This window comes from Lissotriton helveticus, chromosome 6, assembly GCF_964261635.1.
Source record: "Lissotriton helveticus chromosome 6, aLisHel1.1, whole genome shotgun sequence".
NCBI classification, from domain to species: Eukaryota; Metazoa; Chordata; class Amphibia; order Caudata; family Salamandridae; genus Lissotriton; species Lissotriton helveticus.
In genome coordinates this window covers 1,557,291,661-1,557,312,509 of record NC_136067.1, presented here as the reverse complement: position 1 = coordinate 1,557,312,509, position 20,849 = coordinate 1,557,291,661, and the positions used below count along the sequence as shown (strand labels likewise).

Here is a 20,849-nt window from a genome sequence, read left to right as displayed (position 1 = left end):
GTGAAACATTCATTTTCTTCTTTCCAGGCTACTGTTTTTTCCCAATAACCCATTGCTAGGTTCGCGTAGCTGGGAGAAAATGCCACGCCCATGGCAGTCCCACATTTTTGGTTGTAATACGTTTTATTAAAAAGAAAGACATTATTGTTTAAACATAGTTCAGTCATTTCTTTTATCATTTGCCAATGATAAAGTCCCAACTTTATCATCGTATCTCAAAGATACAGGAGACTTCTTAAGTGCAATTTTTAACAAACGAAGACCCTGTGATGCCCACTATGTACTTTTTGCCAAAAGTGCACAAGACTCTAAAAAAACCACCGGGCAGACCCATAATTGCAAGCTGTGGCTCACTATATGAGAATCTTTCCATCTATGTTGATTCTTTTTTGGCACCAATAGTCCCAACTTTATCATCGTATCTCAAAGATACAGGAGACTTCTTGCGTAATCTGATGAATATTTCCTGGGTAGACGAATACAAACTGGCTACCATTGATGTAGTCTCCTTATATACATCAATATCACATGAGATGGGACTTACTGCAATGGACTACTTCCTGAAACAGAAACCATTGGAAGAGTTCCAACATTGGCAAATGATAAAAGAAATGACTGAACTATGTTTAAACAATAATGTCTTTCTTTTTAATAAAACGTATTACAACCAAAAATGTGGGACTGCCATGGGCGTGGCATTTTCTCCCAGCTACGCGAACCTAGCAATGGGTTATTGGGAAAAAACAGTAGCCTGGAAAGAAGAAAATGAATGTTTCACGTCAAAAATAGTAATCTGGCTACGTTTTATTGACGATTTGTTCCTAATCTGGAATGGCACGGAAATCGAATTCAACCAATATCTAACCGAATTGAATACCAACGATCTGGGACTAAAATTCACTTCAGTGATCCACGAAAAAGAAGTGGTGTTCCTAGATACTAGGGTATACATTGAAAATGGACAACTGGAAACAACTGTGCATAGGAAGCAGACTGCAACCAACAGTGTCCTTCATGGTGAAAGCTTTCATCCCACGGTGTTAAAAAAGAGTATACCATACGGGGAATTCGTACGTATGAAGAGGAATTGCTCCAATCCAGACGAAATGAACCAAAAATATAAGGAGACAACCAAAAGATTCATGAAACGAGGATATAATTATGCAGACGTCAAAAAGGAAGAACTAAAAGCGAGACAACTCAGCAGAACACAAACTCTGATTGACAAAAGAACTTTGAAAACTGATTCCAAACCAGAATCGATCAGAATGATTATGACGTATAGCAAGGAAAGCCAGAACGTAAGAAAAATTCTGAACAAATATTGGCATATCATCAGAAAAGATCCTGACATCGGTGAACAAATGAGTGAACATCCTTTAATAACTTTTCGAAAACCACCGTCATTGCAAGATAAATTAGTGAACAGTCACTTTAAAATGAAGAAAAAAGAGGACTGGTTGACTACTCAACAAAAAGGCTTCACGAAATGCTTAGTATGTAAAGCATGTACAGTAGGCTCATCCCTCAAATCCTTAATGGATCCACAAGGAAAGAGATTCAATATAGAACAAACTATAACCTGCAAAACAACTTATGTAGTTTATATTCTCACCTGTGCCTGTGGTAAGAACTACATTGGGATGACGACCTGCCCACTACACAAGAGAATCTTGGAGCATATCCGAGCCATCCAAAATGGGGATATGTCGTATGCCATAGCGAAGCATATGGCGATGCATAGTGGAAAAACCTGGAAAGACATACGATACAGTGGGATAGCAACAATACTCCCACATGAAAGAGGTGGAAATCGGAAATTGCAATTGAGGAGATTAGAGTCACGTCTAATCATACGGTTTCAAACTAAGGCACCGAGAGGATTGAACATGGACGATGAGATGTATGTTCATCTCTAGTAACTTTGAATGGACAATTAGGAACGTTAAACAGATATGAGAAATTCAGATTTGAACCTTTGAAACTTTATGAAAAATATCCCTTTTAGTTTAACAATCTTTTTGTACTATAACTTTCTCATAATTCCAAAATGGGCACTGAGCCCGTTATACCAATTTATGAAATGTGGGAATATCGATGGAAGGTGATTTATGGCACTTAGCCTAGAATGAAGATGTACTCAAGTGACACTATTTAACTAACTGTTTGTAAAATAGTGCTCTATCGGTCTAAGCAACATGGTGTTGTCTTTGGAAAAACAATTTTCCGTTTAGAATCGAGTTTTGTGTATTTACAGTAAACCTTCTATGATTTAACCACTTTTTCTTTACAATAGTATGAGAAAGTATCATTTACAAAAAGATATAAGTAATGTTTTTGCATATCAGGAACGTTTTATTTATTTGTGTCAAAAGTGTTAAACTACATATCCCAAGATGCTTCATTATGAGCTGATTGGGAGTGAGATTATAAATAATGGAAAGTGAAAATGGACCAGTGGTAAACACTGTGAACAAGACCTGCGGTCGAAACGCGTAGGTGAATGGGGCTCCTTGAGTCTCTTGAATAAAGCCCTTTAACATAAGCAACTGGACGTGTGCAGACATTTTTTATTGTTGAAAACATTTTTTTGTGTGGGGATACGTTCGTCCCTGCTGTTTGGCACCGACTGACAAGGTGTGCACCTTCTAGAGAACGTATTGGTGGCGAATTCAAAGATAGAAGGCGGCACCCGGCTACCCTCGGAGGCTCGGAGGCTTCAGGCTTGCAGTACGTGATTGACAACGCACGGCGCTGGATCTGACAGCGGCATCGAGAAGCAGGTCGGCTTTTCGAGCTGTAACAGTGAAGACGCCCTTTGCGAAGCCTGGGGCTTTGAACTAAAACGAACATTAATCTCTCCGAAGGAATTGCAGGAAACCATCCGTCACACGAAGTGAAACGAAGGATTTGTGTCAAACGCCGCGCCTCACGAAGCAGACAGAAGGTGAGAGCGCGTTGCGTTTACTTTACAATTAAACGGATGTTTGCTGCATAGCCGCGGTAAAAATTACACAGCACAAGACATCTCAGAGAGTAAGCAGGACACTGATTGAAAGACCTGCCGTTTTGCGCTTGTGTTGAATATTTTTTGTCCATTGCTGAAGGGCTCAGGAGCTGATATATGGAAAACGAGCTTTCCCCAGCCACACAGGAAATCCAATTAGTTGACATAAGTAAACGTTCCTATTGCAAGTGAATAATAAAAAGCTAAATCACCATGGAAGAAAGAGCAAATAAACGTGCGCTACGCGCAGAAACAGTATTCCAAAAAGGGAAAAAAGCAGAAAATACCGCTGATAATACCAACAAAGAATCAGAGGAAACTAATCTGAATTCAATGACATTGAAACAATTATTTGTGAAACTTGAAAGGCTGCTCAAGAAAGAAATCTCTAAAAGTTGGGAAATTTTAACATTAAGGAAATACCTGGAATGTAAAATGGTCCCAAGAGGCTTAAGAATATATACCCTCCCGAACCACCCAGATACACGCCCTGAAATGCTCGTTGAATGGGGCAACAATAATATGCAATGCTCTGCCAACATGCTAAGAATCATAGTGAAACATGCAGAAATTGACATAGAAGAACTACATGAGAAAATATCTGAAATAGAATCCTTAATCACCTCCCAGGGTAAAGAAGAGGAAACTAAGAAGCTAAGAAAAGATATGGAAACTAATTTAGATAAGCATGAAAATGAAGTAGAAGAGCGAAAAGAACGGAAATATAGGAGAGACGAACAGGACTACTCATGCGGCAGAATTTTAACCTTTGCAAAGAAATTTGAACAGATAAAACTCCAACTCAAATCGCAACCTCAAACTGAAATTGCAAACACCACTCTAAGTGAATCGGACACAGATTGGAGTGAAAGTGAGGATCAAGGACCCCTTTTTTAGAAGAGGTAAAAATGGTCTACCTAGAACAACAACAAGCGAGAGGAAGAGGAAGGGGACGAGGGAGAGGGAGAGGAAGAGGCCAGAAACAAACAACTACAAAACAAAAGGGAAGAGGCCAACAAAGTCAAAAGAAGCAAGACGACGGAAAACCAGAAGAGGCTCTGGCAAAAACAAAGGGATACACCTTACGAAACAGAACCACAAATTAACACAACTAAAGGAAGAACCAGACCCGTACCTGATAATAAACCTTTCAAAACATGTGCTAACAAGAGCAGAGGAAAGTTTATTGAACAAAGGACTAACGTTCTGTCCAGAAAAACATTATGATCCAGTGGAGCTTAAAATCGATCTCTACAAGTACACACGAAAATTGAAGTTAGCCAAATACTTCAAAAAACAAAATCAACCAATTGGTACTTCCGTCTCCAATGAGAATGTTGGCAATGCAACCCACATTGCAATTAGTGAAATCCCTGCAATGCGAACAGCCTTTGAACTAGCAAATGAAATTGAGGAATCAACTTTTACAGACAGTCAAATATTATCTGACATGGGGCAGGCAACGAATCAACGCCTCAAAACCAATTTCAAGAAACAAACGAGATTTTGTCCTATGTTACACCCAGGAAACAAAATTGATACTTTTTTTGATTTGGTTAATGCTGACATAGAAAAAATGAAAAAAATCAAACATAATGGCAAAAAGGAAAACATGTCAATACCAGAAAGAAATGCCCTACGACTTTTGATGGAAGATGAATTACTTGAAATAAAACCAGCAGACAAGGGCGGGAATATAGTCCTAATGGATAAAACAGACTATATACAAGAAGCCATGCGTCAACTAACTGATAATAAGAACTATGAAAAATTGAGAAAAAATCCGATTAATGAGCTAATAACTACACTTAATCTGAAGTTGACAAAATGGGAAAATATGGGGCTCCTGACGAATCAGGAAGTGCAATTTTTAACAAACGAAGACCCTGTGATGCCCACTATGTACTTTTTGCCAAAAGTGCACAAGACTCTAAAAAAACCACCGGGCAGACCCATAATTGCAAGCTGTGGCTCACTATATGAGAATCTTTCCATCTATGTTGATTCTTTTTTGGCACCAATAGTCCCAACTTTATCATCGTATCTCAAAGATACAGGAGACTTCTTGCGTAATCTGATGAATATTTCCTGGGTAGACGAATACAAACTGGCTACCATTGATGTAGTCTCCTTATATACATCAATATCACATGAGATGGGACTTACTGCAATGGACTACTTCCTGAAACAGAAACCATTGGAAGAGTTCCAACATTGGCAAATGATAAAAGAAATGACTGAACTATGTTTAAACAATAATGTCTTTCTTTTTAATAAAACGTATTACAACCAAAAATGTGGGACTGCCATGGGCGTGGCATTTTCTCCCAGCTACGCGAACCTAGCAATGGGTTATTGGGAAAAAACAGTAGCCTGGAAAGAAGAAAATGAATGTTTCACGTCAAAAATAGTAATCTGGCTACGTTTTATTGACGATTTGTTCCTAATCTGGAATGGCAAGGAAATCGAATTCAACCAATATCTAACCGAATTGAATACCAACGATCTGGGACTAAAATTCACTTCAGTGATCCACGAAAAAGAAGTGGTGTTCCTAGATACTAGGGTATACATTGAAAATGGACAACTGGAAACAACTGTGCATAGGAAGCAGACTGCAACCAACAGTGTCCTTCATGGTGAAAGCTTTCATCCCACGGTGTTAAAAAAGAGTATACCATACGGGGAATTCGTACGTATGAAGAGGAATTGCTCCAATCCAGACGAAATTAACCAAAAATATAAGGAGACAACCAAAAGATTCATGAAACGAGGATATAATTATGCAGACGTCAAAAAGGGAGAACTAAAAGCGAGACAACTCAGCAGAACACAAACTCTGATTGACAAAAGAACTTTGAAAACTGATTCCAAACCAGAATCGATCAGAATGATTATGACGTATAGCAAGGAAAGCCAGAACGTAAGAAAAATTCTGAACAAATATTGGCATATCATCAGAAAAGATCCTGACATCGGTGAACAAATGAGTGAACATCCTTTAATAACTTTTCGAAAACCACCGTCATTGCAAGATAAATTAGTGAACAGTCACTTTAAAATGAAGAAAAAAGAGGACTGGTTGACTACTCAACAAAAAGGCTTCACGAAATGCTTAGTATGTAAAGCATGTACAGTAGGCTCATCCCTCAAATCCTTAATGGATCCACAAGGAAAGAGATTCAATATAGAACAAACTATAACCTGCAAAACAACTTATGTAGTTTATATTCTCACCTGTGCCTGTGGTAAGAACTACATTGGGATGACGACCTGCCCACTACACAAGAGAATCTTGGAGCATATCCGAGCCATCCAAAATGGGGATATGTCGTATGCCATAGCGAAGCATATGGCGATGCATAGTGGAAAAACCTGGAAAGACATACGATACAGTGGGATAGCAACAATACTCCCACATGAAAGAGGTGGAAATCGGAAATTGCAATTGAGGAGATTAGAGTCACGTCTAATCATACAGTTTCAAACTAAGGCACCGAGAGGATTGAACATGGACGATGAGATGTATGTTCATCTCTAGTAACTTTGAATGGACAATTGGGAACGTTAAACAGATATGAGAAATTCAGATTTGAACCTTTGAAACTTTATGAAAAATATCCCTTTTAGTTTAACAATCTTTTTGTACTATAACTTTCTCATAATTCCAAAATGGGCACTGAGCCCGTTATACCAATTTATGAAATGTGGGAATATCGATGGAAGGTGATTTATGGCACTTAGCCTAGAATGAAGATGTACTCAAGTGACACTATTTAACTAACTGTTTGTAAAATAGTGCTCTATCGGTCTAAGCAACATGGTGTTGTCTTTGGAAAAACAATTTTCCGTTTAGAATCGAGTTTTGTGTATTTACAGTAAACCTTCTATGATTTAACCACTTTTTCTTTACAATAGTATGAGAAAGTATCATTTACAAAAAGATATAAGTAATGTTTTTGCATATCAGGAACGTTTTATTTATTTGTGTCAAAAGTGTTAAACTACATATCCCAAGATGCTTCATTATGAGCTGATTGGGAGTGAGATTATAAATAATGGAAAGTGAAAATGGACCAGTGGTAAACACTGTGAACAAGACCTGCGGTCGAAACGCGTAGGTGAATGGGGCTCCTTGAGTCTCTTGAATAAAGCCCTTTAACATAAGCAACTGGACGTGTGCAGACATTTTTTATTGTTGAAAAAAAATTTTTGTGTGGGGATACGTTCGTCCCTGCTGTTTGGCACCGACTGACAAGGTGTGCACCTTCTAGAGAACGTATTGGTGGCGAATATATATATATATATATAAAAATATATATATATGAACAAAACATCCAACTTCAACAGGAAAATCCAATTGAAAAAGGCACGGACTTCAGGTTGACGGTATATGGCTTCTTTTATTGTATCAGGTCCCCCTCGACCCCAAGACCAAAGAGACGCGTTTCGGCTTCTGCGAAGCCTTTGTCAATCTATTTGGCGCCAGTTCATTTTTAGAATATATAGTCACTCCCACTCATGGCACTAGTAAAAATAGACAACATACTACGTGCCTCACTTCTGACCCTCCCAATTATAAAAGAACTGTGTCTAACATTTTGCGCAAAGCTAATGCTATACAATATCGCATAAAACATATATAGTGGGGGTACAGAATTTTAAAAAATCTTAATGTAGCCAAAACTAAGTGGGAAATTGCATAGATTACAAATGAGGCGCCAAATGCTCTAAATATGTTGCCTGTATATTGACCGTTATATAAAATCTAATGGACACATTAGACATAGAGACACGCTGAAATAACATCATTGTAGAGAATAAAGGTGCCACTGTTCCTCCTTGAAAACGAAAATGGCAAAGGAATGCTGTAACAATACAAAACAATACACCGATAATCCGATGCAGACTCATAGTACAGACATGATTTTTCGAAGCCAAAACATAAATTGCACGGAACATGAATTCTGGGCCCAAGTCGCATTGTACTACGGTAATATAACTGTTAGCTTGATACAGGACCTAGGATACACAATTATATCAATGTAAGACAACAATCTAATGTCCAGCATGTGCACATGTCCGTGTCAGGACTACCTATCCCATGATGCACCTGGTCGAACTCAATCATGCCGGTAAAGTTTGGCAAATGTCACTTTTAAAAGTCAGCATCTCTTAAACCTTAGTATCGGTTTTGAATAGCATTCCCAGGGAATATGGGGGTCGCATATGCAGTTCTTCACAGGCACCAAAGTCTGAATGTCTTATAACGATAAAAAGCGTGAAATACATGTCAGCAAACAGACATCAACTTAAGGTGGTGGGGGACCGATGCTCAAACAGTTGCAGATATGCCAAATCAACCTCACCGCTTCGGTATAGACTTCAGCAGTGCCCGATCACCTCTGGGCATCAGACTCCTGGTCGAGGCATTTCTTGCCGGAAAATGTTGAAACCGCGCTGGCAGTCGAAAAAACCGCCCCGCTACGGGATCTCTATCTTCCACTGCTGCCATCCTCGTACCACTTCCTGATAACCACAGTGGGGGCTCACCCTCTAGCACCAACGTACTCCAAACAAAGTTTTCGATCACAGGGGAGAGCCACAAACGACCGGTGTTCCATGGAAAGCGCCCAGACCACTGACGCTGAATTAATATGAACAAAACATCCAACTTCAACAGGAAAATCCAATTGAAAAAGGCACGGACTTCAGGTTGACGGTATATGGCTTCTTTTATTGTATCAGGTCCCCCTCGACCCCAAGACCAAAGAGACGCGTTTCGGCTTCTGCGAAGCCTTTGTCAATCTATTTGGCGCCAGTTCATTTTTAGAATATATAGTCACTCCCATTCATGGCACTAGTAAAAATAGACAACATACTACGTGCCTCACTTCTGACCCTCCCAATTATAAAAGAACTGTGTCTAACATTTTGCGCAAAGCTAATGCTATACAATATCGCATAAAACATATATAGTGGGGGTACAGAATTTTAACAAATCTTAATGTAGCCAAAACTAAGTGGGAAATTGCATAGATTACAAATGAGGCGCCAAATGCTCTAAATATGTTGCCTGTATATTGACCTTTATATAAAATCTAATGGACACATTAGACATAGAGACACGCTGAAATAACATCATTGTAAAGAATAAAGGTGCCACTGTTCCTCCTTGAAAACGAAAATGGCAAAGGAATGCTGTAACAATACAAAACAATACACCGATAATCCGATGCTGACTCATAGTACAGACATGATTTTTCGAAGCCAAAACATAAATTGCACTGAACATGAATTCTGGGCCCAAGTGGCTCAGATGATGACTTTCTTGTGCAATGATCCACCTCATGATTCAGAGCTTCATCTGGACACAGGAAAAATTGGAATGTACCTGTGGTAGTTGGGTAGCGTGCAACTTCTAGACTGGATTCATGTATCCTTATGGAACCTGATATTATTAATACTCACCTGTGACTGTGCAAAATGTGATGAAAAAAGTCCAATAAAAATATATTATCAAAAAAGAAAAAGAAAATATATATATATATATATATATATATATATATATATATATATATATATATATATATATATATATATATATATATATACACAAAGGAAATGTGAAGGCTATTTTGTCCATCATATGCACAGAATTAATTGTGTAACTATCGAAAAATTATTTCACAAGCAGAGAGGAATAACTTACAACCTAGGAGAGTGTAACTTACCTTATATGTCCGGCATTTCATCCTCCTCGGACAAGGTCCTCATAAAGGCCCACAAACAAACTCTTGGACATGTTTAGACAAAGTCCAGCCTCCTCGCTGACCATGTGTGTGTGTTTGGAAACGTTTCCAAATTTTTCCAAACCAAGACATTTTGCCTGCTTGAATTACTCATCTTTTCCATGGCATTCACATGCCATAATTTAGCCCACCAGACACCAATCAAAGGAGAAGCCTCATGCTTCCAATGCTGAGCCAGAGTTAGTCAACCCAGTAGTAAAAGATTAACATTCCCATTAGGCCATTGTAGGGATCACGGAATGTATATATGTTTACACGAGCCGTGTCACGAGCACTCAGCTGTATCTGGCGCTCGTGACACGGGCGTGCGCTTGGGGAAGAAATGTTATGTTTTAAAAGACATGCAGAATGCTTACTGTTAGGCATAGCTTGTTATCGTTAATACTGGCTTAGAGTTCAAGAAGTAAGGAGCGGAATAAACCTACTCTGAACTAAACTATCTTCCGTGTGATGAATTGACTTCCCTACACTGGCGACGGGCGGGATCATTATTACCTGCGTAAGAGAAACCTCGCTGCAACAGGAAAAATATTTTTCATTGGATTTTACAATTTTTTTTGGATTTTCAGCGATGTTAAAATTAAATGAACAACATTGAAATACTGCTGAATTACGGGAAGAGGAAACGGAAGATCGCATTCATAATCTAAAGGAAGCGGAAATTGAAGATATAAAATAATTTTCACTGGATTACTTACTTTTAATACTGGCATTTTTTGAACCTGGCTCCAGATCTCGAGCACTTCACACGCGTTAGTTTACCAGCATCACACGCGCACAAGGATTCGCGCATGACTGTTTTAACACCGCTGGTCAACGCGACGTTTGAAGTCATCTCGCAACGTCAGCTCATGGAAACTGTTTCCGGTACTACGGACCCAGTCAAGACTCACTGAACTTAAAGGCACAGCGCGCATTAAAGGCACAGCGCGCATTACAGCTTCAAGAAACATCGCGCTGGTGATCTCTTCAGTGACACACTCACTGTGTGTCCTACATCGCGTTCAAGACCTCTTCAGTGACACGCTCACTGTGTGTCCCAGAATTTAAGTACTTTACCAAATCTTTTATTAACCACCCTGCATTTAACTTACATTTAAAGTGCACACATTTACAATTAAAGCGCATATAATTTATACTTAGAGTGAAATATATTATATATAGTGTGAAATATATATATTGTTTTATAGTTAGTATATTAATAGGAAATTAACATGTCAGGCATTGTACCTCCTCCCTCATTTTTGTCCTCACCTGGTGAGCCACCCATGGCTTGGGAGATTTGGGAACCTGTCTTTCTGGCTTATGTTGATGTGCTAGAAGAAGGGGAGTGTGAACCAGAAAGAAAGTTATCTCTTTTAAAACATTGTTTAGGGGGTATAGCATTGAAGGAATTCAAAACATTGCCAGTGTTAGTAAACCCAGGGAACATCAATGTATATGAATATGCTTCTCAACAGCTAAGTTTAAGGTATGGGAAGAAAAAGAATGTAGTCATGGAAAGGTTCATATTTTATTCTCGCAAACAACGAAATGATGAGCCTGTAGAGGATTTTGTTTCAGCCTTGAGATCCTTGGCTGTCACATGTGATTTTGAACACATAACATATGAACAAGTGTTGAGAGACCAGATTTTAATGAGAACTAACAACAAAAAAGTACAGGAACGTCTTTGGACAACATCTGATATGTCACTTAATAATGCTATAGATATAGCTAAGTCTATAGAGCATTCAGAGAAATTTGTCAAAGAAATTAGAGGTAATGATAAAAATGATGTTTTTAACATTACTAAAGATTTAGATAAACCTAGGAAAAGTTTTTTTCAAAGGAATGAATACTCTTCTAGGAATGATAACAAATTCAAAAATCAGAGATATGAAAGGAAAACTTCCAAGCTACTATGTTTTAGATGCGGCAGTGACAGCCATTTAGCAGACTATAAGAATTGTCCTGCTTTAGGAAAAACATGTGTAAAATGCAACAAGAAAGGCCATTTCACAAAATGCTGTAGATCAGCACAAGGGAAAATGAATTGTATACACGAGTACTATGATGATTACCAATCAGATAATGAAGAAAAGTTTCAAGTAAATACTGTCATCAATGTATGTGGGGATGAAAATTGCAAAAAATTCCCATCATGCATTATAAATATCGATGGAGTAAATTTAGAAATTTTTGTAGACTCATGCGCTTGGTACACAATAATTTCCTTAAATGTATTTAAAGACAAATTTACTAACAGAACATTACATGAGTCTGATGTTTCTCCTGGTGGATATACAGGACACAAAATTGACTTAATTGGTTACTTTATAGCAAACATACAATTCTATGACCGACACATGATAGGAAAAATTTATGTGTCAAAGTCTGGATTATCACTTTTAAGTTGGCCACATCAATATGAATTAGGAATGAAAATTGATCCCAGAGCCAATCCACCTGTTTACATTGAACAAATACTAAGTATTTCAAGTGTCACTGAGGATAATTCTTCAATAGTGGAGAAATTGCGAGATTCCTTTCCCACTGTCTTTAGTGGTAAACTAGGCCAGTATAAGGGATTTGAACACGTCATCAAGTTAAAGGAAAATGTCATCCCTGTAAGACATAGAGTAAGGAATGTTCCTTTATCATACAGGATCAAACTTAAAGAAATGATAAAAGATCTTTGTGAGAAAAATATTATTGAACCGATAGAGTCATCACCTTGGGTTTCTCCCATTGTGATTTCGGTTAAATCCAATGGGGAACTCAGATTATGCATTGACCTCCGCAGTGTCAATGCAGCTATCTGGGTTGATTCACATCCTTTGCCCAACCTACATGAGATGGTCTCGACACTGGCTGGCGCAAAAGTATTCTCGTGTGTGGATCTAGCCAGTGCATATCACCAAGTGGTATTAGCTGATGAATCCAAAAACATAACTGCATTTATCACTCCTGAAGGGTTATACAGGTTTTGTCGCATGCCTTTTGGCTTAGCGAGTGCAGCCTCAGTGTTCCAGAGATTAATGAGAGATACTTTAGAGGGTTTAAGTGGGGCTGTAGCATTTCAAGATGACATCTTAGTATATGGAAAAGATGATACTGAGCATGACAACAATTTGAAATGTGTAATTGCTGCATTGGCAAACAAAGGACTAACACTACGCATTGACAAATGCAAATTTAAACAAAAAGAGATAGAATATCTTGGACATACTATAAGTGGAAAAGGTATCAAACCTAAGGGAAATCACGTCAAGAGCATTGTAAATGCTCCTGTACCCAATTCAAAAGAACAACTTGTAGCTTTTTTAGGACTTATCGAATTTTATGCCAAGTTTATACCGAATTTTTCTGTAAAAGTTGATCCATTCAGGTGTCTACTAAAGAAAAATGTGAAATTTAACTGGACTGAGGAAATGACAAATGCTTTTCAATCTTTAAAAATGTATATTGTAAATGCACCGTGTCTCAAACCTTTTGTGATAGGCATGAAATGTATCATCATGGTAGATGCAAGCTCTTCTGGTTTAGGTGGAGTACTTCTCCAGAAAGACAATGAAAGTGAATGGGTCGTTGCTTATGCATCAAGAGCTCTGAGAGATGCAGAAAAAAATTATTCTGTAATAGAGAGAGAGTTATTAGCATGTGTTTGGGGAGCTGAGCATTTTAGACCTTTTTTATGGGGAACAAGATTTTTGATTAAAACTGATCATAAACCTTTAGTGTATCTAATGGCTCCAGGTGGAGGCAGAACTATGTCGGCACGTCTTGCAAGATTAGCGTCGAGATTACAATCTTTTCAATTTACTATTGAATATGTTCAAGGGAAGGCTAATATGCATGCCGATTGCATGTCCAGGTTGATTTCTGATTCAGAAAATTCTGCAACTATTAGTGAAGAAGAATGTGAAGTAGCTTTTACTTTTCAAGACATTAGTTTAGTGTGTGGTGAACAATTGTCATTACAGAAAGAAGTCTGGATGGAAGAAATGAGTAAAGATTTAGAGTTGTGCAGTGTCAAAAAGTATCTTGTTCATGGTTGGCCAGAACAGAGGAAATTAACAGGAAACTTAATGGGTTTTTATAAAATTCAAGAGGAACTTGCAGTAGAGAATGAATTGATTCTTCGTGGCGATAAAATTGTACCACCATTTTCTATTAGAACCACTATTCTCAAAATTGCCCATGAGGGACATTTGGGGATATCTTTCACCAGAAGACGTTTGAAAGAATCATTTTGGTGGCCGGGCATTGACTCATGTGTGGATCAATTTGTACGTTCTTGTTCTTACTGTTTAAATAGTGACAAGACAGCTGTCGCCTTGCGCCCTGAACCATGTCCAGTTGAATTACCTTCAGGTCCTTGGCGTAAACTTGGTATAGATATAATAGGACCTTTTAATTGCTTACCCAGACAGGAGGCCTTTGGCATAGTACTAATAGATTACTTTTCTAAATGGCCAGAAGTTAAGATGGTAAAGGAAGTCACCTCGCATCACATAATAGAATTCTTAGATGAGATTTTTTGCAGGGAAGGTATTCCTCAGGAGATTGTGACCGATAATGGGCCGCAGTTTGTGAGCAAGGAAATAGAATTCTTTTTTGTTAAATGCGGTATTGTCCATAAGAAAATTGCAGTTTTCCATCCAGAAGCCAATGGCCAGGTAGAGAGATTCAACCGTGTAATTAAGGAAGCTATACAATTATCTATCAAGGGAAATTTGAATTGGAGAAATGCATTGCAATCCATGTTGTTGGCTTATAGGACGTCACCTAATTCTGTGACTTTGGTCACACCTTTTGAGTTACTAAGAGGACGGAAGCCTAGTACTAAATTGGTTCCATGGTGGTTAAAAGGAAATTTAGCAGGCACTGAAAATTATATGAAGGTGGACTTTGAAGCAGTTAGAAACAGAGTACAATCTTATAGGAACAAAATGAAACATAATTTGGTCAAAAGAATTGGTTCTACATATTGTGGTTCCATTAAAGTGGGCGATTATGTACGTGTAAAAAGGAAGGAAGGTGTAAGTAAGGGTTTTCCTGTTTGGTCAAGTCCCAAAAAAGTTATCGAAGTTTTCAGAAACGCAGTTAGGGTTGATGGTGGTTCTATATGGAATTTTAGCAGAATTTCACTATTTAAAGGACCTAGTACCAGCCAAATTGTAGATGATGTTGACAGCAATATATTTTTTGATGTGGGAAAACAGAATGACAATATAGAACATATACATGAAGAAAACAGTACTACCAGTAACAGAGCAACACGTTGTCATCGTCTACCTGTCCGATTTAATGACTTTGTGATGAACTAAAAACTTTTTTTTTTTAAATTGTTTTTATTATAAAGGGGGGAGGTGTGTAGGGATCACGGAATGTATATATGTTTACACGAGCCGTGTCACGAGCACTCAGCTGTATCTGGCGCTCGTGACACGGGCGTGCGCTTGGGGAAGAAATGTTATGTTTTAAAAGACATGCAGAATGCTTACTGTTAGGCATAGCTTGTTATCGTTAATACTGGCTTAGAGTTCAAGAAGTAAGGAGCGGAATAAACCTACTCTGAACTAAACTATCTTCCGTGTGATGAATTGACTTCCCTACAGCCATGTTGGGAGTAGGTATTCTCATAGGCTGGGTAGCCTGGGAGGATCAGCACGTTGTTCATGGGAAGAGTCACTTCTGTGAAGGTTTTAACAGGTTTAAGGAGCTTTATCCCAGTATGGTTTTACACAAGAACAAGTTCACCGCATCTGTAACATGGTGCTCTGCTCTTGCCACTGTCTCCAGCACAAATCAGACGTCACTGTTATGGTCTCTAGTAGGGTTGGAGTTACTTACCCAGTGCATAACAGGAAGGCATTCTCTTTGTGCGGGTACATATTGAGGTTGTCCGCGCACTGTGCCAGATCATATCTAAATCCTTAACAGATAGTGAGTGCTGGAGCTCCTTTTCCCACTTTTTCATACAATTATTTTGAATCTCACATGGAGGCCTTTGCAAGGCTGCGTATAGTTTGGTTATACTCTTCTGGGTGAAGTTTGGGTGAGAGTCATCTCAGTAGGAGTCAAATCTCTGCTTCCTAAAGCACACAAAGAAGTTAATATGTTGATGGATTAAAAGGAATGCTTTGAATATACTGAAACACTCAATGTTTTGACAATATGCACTTGTAGGATATGCTATTGCAGAATTACCCCCTTTTCTTTAATTATTGTTTAGATTACTATGTGAATTGAGTAATAATCTGTACAGATATCTATACACATGAATATCCATGTACAATGCATAAGCTGTTTTTGGAGGCATGTAACTGATTGCCTTGGAACTTTTAACTCTTGTATAAACTCAAACACATTAAATTGTTTTAAAAAGTAAGGTGTAGACAGCACAGCTACCACTGAGGTATTGACACTAGAGATCAGAGCTATCACACTGGGTACACAGACAGCAGACCTATTCCTCAGCTAAAGGATAATGCACAAGCTCAAAATGCAGTTACCAGAGATTTCTCACAGGGTCAGGGAGGCCTCAGCCAACAGAGGTATCATTTATTTAAATATAAAGATTTATATAGCGCGGGCATCACCCAAGAGGGTATCAGAGCGCTTTACAAGTGGTCAGGAAAGAAGAAACAGTAAAACAAACAACAAAATCAAGAGCGAAACAATGTGGTGGGTCCCAAAATGAGGCAGGAGGCCACCATAGGGCCCAAGCCACCCACAGAATATACATGATCATAGAGGTCCAATACTTTACATGGGTAACGTAAATGTGGGCTAATGCAATAGGCTACTAAAGCACATGAGCCTTAGAGTAAGAACTTGTTCATTAGTAGCACTTTGACTTCCTTTTTAAATGATACAGTGAGGGGTTCAGTCTGCTTTCAGGGGGCAGGGAGATTACACAGACCTATTTAGATATAATTCAGCACTCTATACTTAGTAATCAGGTAAAATCCAAATTCAAAGTAATGCCAAAAAGACAACATTAATAAACTTGGGAGTCCTTTGAAGGGGAAGTTTAATCACACGATGATCCAATGTGGAGTATTAAAAGATTCTTTATTTCATGAATTTCTTCACATTCTTCGTATCTTATCGAACATGATTCAACATTCTGTTGTAGTCAACGCATTTCGTTCATAAGAACTTCTTCAGGGCTACAAAAACCATAACAAGCATACATTATACAAATGCATAAATATTTACAAATTGATCAAATATTCCAATCACACAAACCAATGACTGCACTGACAACTTAATATATACAGGCTGCTAATGATAATTTAGGAGTGTAAAACATAGCCTATTAGACATGATGCACCTTTCACCCATGTTAGGTTAAAGGTTTTTTATCTTTAAACATGCATAACCTCTTTATACATGTAACTTATGCATCCATTTGATATTCAAGAATTTAATTACAAACGAGATAAGAAAGCAGTTCATTACAGAGTGCATACATGACGTCAAACTCAGGCTTTTTGGGCCTATGTGTGCCTAGTTCTGTAACCCCAGAATATGAGTACATTTGACTGAAGCACATCAGTGAGGAGGTGGCCTGACTAGATTGAACAAACTTTGGAGGGCATTTTAATGATGATGTAATAGACATGAGTTAACCAAGTAATGAGATCTATAAGTGGTGCTTGCATGGAATATCGTGAGTTGAATTGGTTTTACTATATTTAGGAATTTAATTTATATAAAAACAATTTGATTAAATAATGATAATTTACCAAGATTTTACTTGTTACCTCCTTGTATTTTGTAGAACAATATACCTATATGTGCATTCTGCATGCAGTCTGTAATGAACTCCTTTCTTATCTCTTTTATAACCGAATTGAAAATTAATTTGTCACTGTAGTAGTATATTATGCACGAATACTTACACAGAAAAAAAAATGGTTAAATGGGATACATGTTTCCGGTTAATCCCGAGAATATTGGATACATGAGGTACTATTTTTTGCTATTAAAATGTAATAACTTTATAGGTGGTGAATAAGTTATTGTTGATCTACATGGACATGGTAACCGATTAACCCCTTCGCTGAGCGCGTCGACCAACGGCCATCATGAGCACTACCTTGGTAGTGCTGTGCACGTCCGTTGGCCGACGCGGCCCCGCCCACTCTTTCAAACCGCCGCACCGTGGCGGAATTCGAGCCGCGGTTAAGCGGTCAATATCTCTCTGTTAAATACTTTACACTATTTTCCTCTTGTTGTTTCTTAAACATGAATGGTTAGTCCAATGTGGGTCAAAGGGTGGATTTTAATTTAAAAACGAATTCCTGAGTACAAAATGGATGCATTAGTTACATGTGCAAAGATGTTATGCAAGTTCAAAAATAAAAACTTAACATGGGATAAAAGGTGTATCATGTCCAAACGCTACTCTTTTATTATTAGCAGTCTGTATATATCAGGGATATTCGAAGTATAACCCAGGGGCTGCATGCGGCCCTCCTGACTTCTAATTGCGGCCTGCTGGTGAACAGCAGCACTGGTTGCTGTTCACCTGACAGGGCAAGAACATTCAGAGAGCTGTGAAAGAAACGGGGCATATTTTATTTACTTGTTAACTAAAGAAGAAAAGGTGACCTAGACAACTTATCTTCAGAAACGCCTTTAGTTTTGAAAAACCTCTTGTGCTAACCATGTAAAAAACATGCTGATCTGCAAAGTACAAAAAAAGTGTATTATATTAACATGCATAAACGTTTTACCTTAAATGGATCAGATTATACTGCTGCATTGAGAGAGATGTATTAGCAGTGATCGTTTTCAAACAATCATGAAAACATTCAAGCCGCTCTCAGTCTGAAACAACGCCATTAGTGAACCAAGTTGCAAGTCATTTGTTAGGTGCATCTAGTGTGTAGCCTTGGATGTTATATAACTGGAACATAATAGTTAATTAAATTAAACACAAGAGAAGGTTTTTACAAGGAATGGAATGAGGTGGAATGGTGCACCCGTAAACTGATTGATTTAGCAAGTCGTATGGTCCATTAAAATTCCATGTTTTATTCAAATCCAATATCCAAAGGTTAAAAAGCATCCAGCCAACGCGTTTCGTTCACGTTTTTTAACTTCATCAGGGCTTGTTTTTATATGATGTTGAATATTATTTTAGATTTAAATTTGATCCATTGTTTTGTTAATTTGTCTTTGACTTCATGTAGTAGCGTTCAATCATGTTAACCATTAGTTCAATATGGGGCTAACTGTTCCCCTAGTCCAATACCTGTATCCGTATTGTCAAACTGAAAATTCTGCGTCTGGTCCCTCAATGGACAATATGGATACAGGTATTGGACAAGGGGAACAGGTATCACCATATTTAACTAATGATTAACATGATGCAACATTACTATGTGAAGTGAAACACAAATGAACAAAACAATGGATCAAATGTAAATCTAAATTATTATTCCACATAATATAAAAACAAGCCCTGATGAAGTTCAAGAAAACGTGAACGAAACGCGTTGGCTGGATGCTTTTTAACCTTTGGATATTGGATTTGAATAAAACATGGCATTTTAATGGGCCATAAAACTTGCTTAATCAATCTGTTTACGGGTGCATCATTCCACCTTATTCCTTGTCAAGATTTCTTCTGCTCAGCAGTAATAACACATAACGGTTGGTATTGAAAGAGGAGTGCACCATGTTTTACTATTTGAACTATATGTGAGGTGCAGTTGAGAGGTCCACCGCTGATTTTCTTTTTCTATAAGAAACGGTTTTTTACAGCCCACCTCCTGAACTCGTAAGATATAAGGGGCTCTCATACGAGGTAATAAAGAAACAGGAGGCAAAGTAAAATTAACCAATTGCCTAGGATCACACAATTTCGTCAAGTGGGGAATTGAGGACTGATACCAGGTTTTCTAGTTTCACATTTTGTAATTCAGCCACCAGATGAGTAGCTCTTTCCCTCCCATGTTTTACACTGGATGTTAATGCATCTTGGTTCATGAGAATAGAGCATCGGTGGCAGACAGAAGTCTTGTGAAAGCTCGGTTTAATTTATGTTTGTTATGATTTGTGTAGCCCTGAAGATGTTTTTATGAACGAAACGCATTGGCTACAACAGAAAGTAGAATCATGTTTCGTTAAGATACAGAGAATGTGAAGAAATTCATGAAAATAAAGATTTTTAATACTCAACATTGGCTCATCATAGGATTAAACTCCCCTTCAAAGGACTCCCAAGTCCATTAATGTTGTTTTGTGGGCTTTACATTGAATGTGGATTTTACCTGAATACTTGGGATAAACTGTGAACATTATCTTAATCTTGATACAGACAATTGGTTTAGTTAAGAGGATGCACCTACTATTTCACTGTCAGATCCTGGAATGACCTGCCACACCACATCAGGACCTCCCCATCCTTACTCGAGTTCTGCAAGAATATGAAGACCAAGCTATTCAACTAGGAGCCCAATCAGCCTACTCATCTGCTCCAGTGCCTGGGTGCCCCTGGGTGATAAGTGAGTTATACAAATCCTCATAACATAACTTTGGGTACAGTGGTGGTAGGTCCCCGGTTTTTGTGCACTCTAGAAAAGCCTCATTAAGCCATTTAATATTTAAGATTAACTGTAGGATATGTGTGGCTGATTGATATTGATACCACCACCAGATTGTGAGTTATAGGTTACATAGGCCCTTATGTCTGAGGACGTGCACAGCAGAGCTATACTTTCAGAATACAAAGACCAAACATCTCTGTTTTAAGGCAGCAGTGCTATCCCGTAAGAGGCAAAAACCCTCAGGCTTCGACCTCACACAGCAAAATAAAATATAAGGCATGTGCTTTACCTTTTTGACAGCTGAACTACCTCTTATGTTACACAGACCTTAAAGGCGTTCGCTTTATAGAGCACTAACACTATTGCTCAGTGCACACAGAACTTATATGGCTAAGGCATCAGATGAAAATATCCTAGTCTTCAAAGACCTTACAAATTCATGCCTCAGAAAGAAAAGCTATCTGTCAGGTCATACAGGTC

At 38.2% G+C, this 20,849-nt stretch overlaps 1 protein-coding gene across 2 annotated transcripts in view; it reads right to left on the bottom strand.

Annotated features, from left to right (window-relative positions):
- Nucleotides 1-20,849, bottom strand: part of HECA (hdc homolog, cell cycle regulator) — a 264,151-nt gene that overhangs the window by 233,854 nt on the left and 9,448 nt on the right. The window contains exon 1 of one of the 2 annotated variants that reach the window (XM_078649372.1): nucleotides 15,658-15,899. The exons of the other annotated variant lie outside the window; for it this stretch is intronic. Within the exon in view, the coding sequence (XP_078505498.1) occupies nucleotides 15,658-15,784 (127 nt within the window). The 5' untranslated portion in view covers nucleotides 15,785-15,899. Of the gene's footprint in view, nucleotides 1-15,657; nucleotides 15,900-20,849 lie in introns of those variants that run through there. 2 annotated transcript variants of the gene reach the window in all.